The sequence below is a fragment of the Perognathus longimembris genome, chromosome 25 (assembly GCF_023159225.1).
Source record: "Perognathus longimembris pacificus isolate PPM17 chromosome 25, ASM2315922v1, whole genome shotgun sequence".
In the NCBI taxonomy this organism is placed as follows: domain Eukaryota; kingdom Metazoa; phylum Chordata; class Mammalia; order Rodentia; family Heteromyidae; genus Perognathus; species Perognathus longimembris.
The window spans coordinates 2,703,764-2,710,658 of NC_063185.1; the positions used below are offsets into that span (position 1 = coordinate 2,703,764).

Sequence of the window (6,895 nt, forward strand, 5' to 3'; positions counted from 1 at the left end):
TGTATAATATTTATATATAATTTATATATCATATATGTAATATATTGTTTATATCATATATAACATGATAAATACATATAAATTATATCTTATGTACTATATAACATACTACATAACGTGTAATCGAAACATAAATATATGACATATTATAAATTAATATATAGAGATAAATATATCAACTATATATGCTCTTTCCAGAGACAAGCCCACTGGCACTTTCCTTGAGCGCTGCCCTGACCGGTCCACTGCCCTGTGGGCGTGGCTATGGGCGTGGCCTCCACGCAGCCGAGGGGAGGGGCGGGGCGGAAACGCGTCTGAATCTGGGCTTCGCCGCGACCCGTAGCCGGCGTTCCCAACAACATGGCGGCCCCCCTGGATGTCCACGTCCGTATCTGCAACCAGGAGATCGTCAGGTTCGACCTGGAGGTGAAGGCGCTGATCCAGGTAGGGACCCCCTGCTGCGGCGCGCGCGCCACCCCCCCCCCCGACCCCCTCTCGGCCCTGGCCCGAGGCCTTCGTCCGCACCCGGGCTGGCCTCCCGAGCCCCTGCGATGGCCGGTGGCAGCTTTCATCCTTGGTGTTAAACAGGCTACTTCCGTGTGCCGCGGAAGGTCCTGGAAACCTCAGCTGTGCGTTGCTGGGGAAGCGGAAGCGGAAGCCGGCCCCGGGTGATCGGACTCTGGGGTGCGAGGCTGTGAGATGGATGGAAGCAGCGAGGGAACAGGCCGAGGACGCCATGCAAACATGACTTGACTTTCGCCTCCAGGAGGTGCAGACAACAAAACTTCTGGAGCAGTTGTAGCTCCGTAAACGGAAGATTGGATTCCTATAAATACAGTTGCAGGGGGAGCGGGGCTGGGAGTGCAGCCCAGTGGTAGAGTGCATGTTTAACATGTGCAAATGCACACACGGGAGGGAGGGAGGGAGACAGATACCGAAGGAACTGCTGGGCCGGGCAGTGTGGCACAGCCTGTGATCCTAGCATTCCAGAGGCTGAGGCAGTCGGTTCATGAGCTCAAGGCCAACCGCGCTAGGTAGCAAAAAGCCTATCTTGAAATAAAATTTAAAAAAAAATAAAAATAAAACATTTTTCCAGGTAGGGGTGGCCCTTGCCTGTCATCCTAGCTACTCGGGAGGCTGAGATCTGAGGGGTTCAAAGCCAGGACAGGCAGGAAAAGTGCATGACTTGTCTCCAGTTAACCAGAAGTGGAGCTGTGGCTCAACGTGGTCGAGTGCTACCCTTTAGCAAAACAAAACAAAACAAAACAAAAAAACTCAGGGACAATGTGCAGGCCCTGAGTTCAAGCCCCAGGACTGGCACGAATGAATGATTATACCCAAGCTTAAAAAAAAACAAAACCAACAACAACAAAACGGGGCTGGGAATATGACTTAACGGTAGAGTGCTTGCCTTGCATGCATGAAGCCCTGGGCTCAAGTGGTAGAATGCTAGCTTTGAGCAAAAAGGAAGCCAGGGACAGTGCTCAGTCCCAGAGTCCAAGGCCCAGGACTGGCAAGCAAGCAAGCAATAAATAAATAAATAAATAAACAAACAAAATAAAACAAGCTTACCTTTTCACATCATTTATTTGAGTTGCTCCAGTGCCCTTCTGTATCCTCTTGCCTTTCAACTCTTGTGTCTGCAAGGGGAAAAGAGTGATAAACCAGGTTGTTACACTCTTCCAGTGCTCTGGCTGCTCTGCTAAGTGCCTTTCACAGACATGTTCTTGACCTAGGCCAAGTGGGGAAACTGAGGCACAGAGCACTTAAGCAACTTTCCCAAGGCTGCACAGCAATGAATGGGGCTTCGGCTGAGATCGGAATACATAGGCCAAGTTTTAGAACTGAGTTGGTTTCTAGAAATGCATTTTCAGTCTAGCCCTGTGTCTATAAACATTGTGACTCGTAACAGATGGTTTGTGAAAATCAAACCAAGTGAGTCTGTCTTAGATTGCCAGGAACGGAAGCACCCCAGTTTTCAAGCTGTGGGGACCTAAGTTACATCATTGCATCTTGGATGTCTGTTCTTGCTGGATGTGGGAGCTCCATGAAGTATTCCGTGCTGCCTGGATGACTCCTGGTAAACTTAAGGAACTGATCATTAAAGTAGTTCAAGGCAGACACTGTGTGTCTGTATATGCACACACATGTGTACACACACATAATAAACTTTTTGGTGTACTGGCAATCAAATGCAGGGCTTTGAACATACTAGACAAGCACTCTACTGCTGAGCCATATGACAGTCCCGTTCTGTTCGCTGACATTAAAGAAGGATGAAAGAGCCAGGTGCTGGTGCCTCACGCCCTGTCATCCTAGCTACCCAGGAGGTTGAGATCTGAGGATCACAGTTTAAAGCCAGCCTAGTCAGAAAAGTTCCTGTGAGACTCTCTCCAGTTAACACCAGCAAACCAGAGGTGGAGCTGTGGTTCCAGTGGTAGAGCACTAGACTTGAGGGGAAAAAAAGCTAAGGGACAGTGCCAGGTGAACCCCAATCCTCAGATCCCCGCCTCCTGAGTAGCTAGGCTCAGGTCAGTGTTCTCACAGGATAGATGATATCTTTTTATGTCACTACAGTGGAGACGACACTCCTCTCTCCCATATCCTCTAGGATATTCGTGATTGTTCCGGACCCTTGAGTGCTCTTACTGAACTGAACACAAAAGTCAAAGAGAAGTTCCAGCAGCTACGGCACAGAATACAGGTGAGTGTGGCCATGGGCCTCTGGGGCCAAGGATGCGTAACAGTGAAGGGCACCTGGGGTATCCATCCCGGAAGGAGCTTTGCTGAGGCGGGGGGTGGGGGGGAGGGTGGGAGGGCTTCGGATACCAACTGGACAGAGGGGAAAACATTTAGACAATAAAGGAAGGTGTACACCTGCTCCCAGGTGTTACTCAGGTATTTGAACACAAATTGGATGTTTGTGTGTGTGCGTGCACACGTGCATTTGAACTCAGGGCCTGGGCACTACCCCTGAGCTTTTGTGCTAAAGGCTGGTAGCTTTACCACTTGAGTCATACCTTCATTTTGGGGGTTTTGGGTGGTTTATTCGGAATAAGAATTTTGGCCATGGGCTGGGGATATAGCCTAGTGGCAAGAGTGCCTGCCTCATATACACGAGGCCCTAGGTTCGATTCCCCAGCACCACATATACAGAAAACGGCCAGAAGTGGCGCTGTGGCTCAAGTGGCAGAGTGCTAGCCTTGAGTGGGAAGAAGCCAGGGACAGTTCTCAGGCCCTGAGTCCAAGGCCCAGGACTGGCCAAAAAAAAAAAAAAAAAAAAGAATTTTGGCCAGTCCATCCATGGTACTCAGGAGGCTGAGATCTGAGGATCATGGTTCTAAGCCAGCCCACGCAGAAAAGTCCCCATGACACTCTTATCTCCAATTAACCACTCAAAAAATTGGTAGTGGAGCTGTGGGTCAAAGTGGTAGAGCATTAACCTTGAGCAAAAGAGCTCAGGAACAGCACCCACACCCTGAGTTCAAGCCCCATGATTGACAAAAAAAGAAAAAAAGAATTTCTTGGATTTTCCTGCATAGGCTGCCTTCAAACCTGTTTCTCAGATTGCAACCTCCTGAGTAATAACTAGTATCATAAATGTAAACTACCAGGCACTGGTTAGATCACCAGCTCAGGTCTATGTGCTGTCTCTGAGCTCTGTGAGGCACAGCACCACTTCTGGATTTTTCTGTGATTAATTGGAGCCTGGGCTGGCTTTGAACTGCAGTCCTCAGATCTCAGCCTCCTGAGTAGCTAGGATGACAGCCATGAGCCACTGGTGTCCAGCTTCGCTTGGAATTGTTAGAGCTTTTTAATACAGAGGGGTCATTTCAATGGTTTTCTTTGCCACTTTCCAGCCCAGGCCCTCGTTCTCTGCTTAGGCATCAAAACCAGGCACCATCTCTTGGGCAAAGTTTTGCACACTGTCTCTTTGCCCAGATTCCTCCTTTCTGTTTCACACGGGTGACTTCAACTAGAATGTTTGTGCCATCTGAAAATACAGAGGCAGCATTTCCACACTATGCCCTTGACAGGTGGTTGGGCACAGGGATCTGTTTTGTGGGTAGGTGGGGTCTCCCAGGCTCCCCGAGTTCTCTGACTGTGACCTCACCCCCACAAGCTGGCCAGTTACTTTGCTGTTGCTTAGAGGTGCAGACAGTCTGTCCCAAAGTTGGTGGAAAAACTGGCCAGTTGCACCACCAAGAAACAGCATGGCTCTTGTCTTTGTCACCTTCCTTTTGCAAGTTTTTTAAGAGCAGTTTTGGAAACACCCAGCTCTTGCTCTAGGCTTCAGGTTCTAGTGCTGTCCTGCACTCCAGTTGATCTTCTGCAGCATTGATTCATTTGTCTTCATTTTTGTTCATTTTTTGGGTGGGGTGCCAGTCCTAGCGCTAGAACTAGGCCTGGGCACTGTCCCTGAGCTGTTTTTTGTTCAAGGCTAGAACTCTACCACTTGAGCCACAGTGCCTCTTCCAGCTTTTTCTGAGTAGTGCCCAGGCTGGCTTTGAACCGCGATCCTCAGATCTCAGCCTCCTGGGTAGCTGGGGCAACAGGCGTGAGCCACTGGCAGCATTCTGATGGTTAATTGGAGATGAGAGTCTCAGAGCCAGACACCAGTGGCTCACGCCTGTCATCCCTGCTACTCAGGAGGCTGAGATCTGAGGATCGAAGTTCAAAGCCGGCTTGGGGAAGGAAAATCTGTAAGACTGTTATCCTCATTTATTTTTATTTATTTATTTATTTATTTATTTATTTATTTATTTTTGCCAGTCCTGGGCCTTGGACTCAGGGCCTGAGCACTGTCCCTGGCTTCTTTTTGCTCAAGGCTAGCACTCTGCCACTTGAGCCACAGCGCCACTTCTGGCCGTTTTCTGTATATGTGGTGCTGGGGAATCGAACCCAGGGCTTCATGTATACGAGGCAAGCACTCTTGCCACTAGGCCATATCCCCAGCCCTGTTCTCTCCATTTAAATCACCCAGTCCCTGAGTTCAAGCTTCAGAACTGGCAAGAAATAAATAAAATAAAACTAAAATCCTCACAACAACCAGCTCTTGTTCCTCCCACCCCTCAAGGAGCTGGAGCAGTCGGCTAAGGAACAAGACAAGGAGTCAGAGAAACATATGCTGCTGCAGGAGGTGGAGAACCACAAAAAGCAGATGCTCAGGTAGGCAGGGCCTGGCCGGCCGCCAGGGCCCCCTAGTTACCCTGCCGCTGCCCCTGAGGCAGTCCCGTTGCCAGTTATACCCAGGCCAGATGGTCTCAGCAGATGAGTGATTCTCTGATGGAGGAATAAGGGAAGAAGAAGCAGGTCACGTGGGCAGTTCAAAAAATATACTTAGCGTTCCACTATATATATATATATTTTTTAATACATATATTTTTTTTAATGTTTTGGGTACTGGGCCTGGGCGCTGTCCCTGAGCGCTTTCACTCAAGGCTCTACCACTTGAGCCACAGCTCCTCCTCTTCCAGCTCTCTTTGGGGATTCATTGGAGATGAGTCTCACAGCCTTTTCCTGATGTGATGTCCACTGTGACCCTCAGATCTCGGCCTCTGAGTAATAACTAGGATTACAGGCGAGAGCTGACATCCCCCTTCCTCAGCTTACACTGTGTTTCTATGGATATTTTCTTCGTTTCTTCCTCGGTACTGTAATTTGAAGGGCTTCCATGTGCTATTGCACCATGCCTTCAGCCCTTGTGCGTCATAAGGTTTTATTTATTTATTTATTTTGGCCAGTCCTAGGCCTTGGACTCAGGGCCTGAGCACTGTCCCTGGCTTCTTTTTGCTCAAGGCTAGCACTCTGCCACTTGAGCCACAGCATCCCTTCTGGCCGTTTTCTATCTATGTGGTGCTGGGGAATTGAATCCAGGGCTTCATGTATACAAGGCAAGCACTCTTGCCACTATGCTATATCCCCAGCCCCTTCATAAGGTTTTAATTTTTTCCGGCCATATCAGGGTTTGAACTCAGGGCCTCATGCTTGCTAAGCAGGTGTTTTTGCACTTCTGCCACTCCACCAGTCTCTTGGTGCATTTGTTATTTTTCAGGCAGGATCTTTTTATTTTTTTTATTTTTTTGGCCAGTTCTGGGGCTTGGACTCAGGGCCTGAGCACTGTCCCTGGCTTCTTTTTGCTCAAGGCTAGCACTCTGCCACTTGAGCCACAGCGCCACTTCTGGCCGTTTTCTGTATATGTGGTGCTGGGGAATTGAACCCAGGGCCTCATGTATACAAGGCAAGCACTCTTGCCACTAGGCCATATCCCCAGCCCTCAGGCAGGATCTTTTTAAAATTTTCTTTGTCCAGCCGGTCTACACTGTGATCCTCCTACTTACGCCCTCCTTGTAGCAGGGATGGCAGGCACGCACCCCTGTGCCCAGCTGTTTTAGTTGAAATTGGTTCTCACTACCTTTCTTCTGGGGCTGGCCTCAAAAACATGAGCCTCCCATCTCCTGAGTACTGGAAGACAGACATGAGCCACTGCTCCTGGGCCCTGTATCTTGCTTTGTGTATGTGTGTGTGTGTGTGGGGGGGGGTAATGGGTACGCATGAGCACCTGTGTGCGGGTCCTAGGACTGGAACTCTGGACCTGGGCGCTGTCCCTGAGCTTCCGTGCTCAAAGCTGTCCCTCTACCACTCGAGCCACAGCTCCACTTCTGCCTTTTCTTTGGTGGTTCATTGGAGCTGAGAATCTCCCAGACTTCCCATCTGGGCTGACTTTGAATTGCCATCCTCAGGTCTCAGCCTCCTGAGTAGATAGGATGACAGGCACGAGCCCTTGACACCTAGCTATTTTAGACTTTGGAACCACAAATAAATAAATAAATAAATAGGATTGTTTTTGTAGCACAGGATCAGTTTTATCTAAGAATTGGTGCAAGAAAAACTC

At 49.1% G+C, this 6,895-nt stretch overlaps 1 protein-coding gene across 1 annotated transcript in view; it reads left to right on the forward strand.

Moving 5' to 3' along the window:
• Window positions 1–291: 291 nt before the first annotated feature.
• The window catches only part of LOC125341895 (vesicle transport protein SEC20), a 36,373-nt gene continuing 29,769 nt past the window's right edge, over window positions 292–6,895 (forward strand). The window contains exons 1-3 of the mRNA XM_048334025.1: window positions 292–444; window positions 2,612–2,704; window positions 5,078–5,169. Coding sequence (XP_048189982.1) covers window positions 361–444; window positions 2,612–2,704; window positions 5,078–5,169 — 269 coding nt within the window. The 5' untranslated portion in view covers window positions 292–360. The remainder of the gene's footprint in view (window positions 445–2,611; window positions 2,705–5,077; window positions 5,170–6,895) is intronic.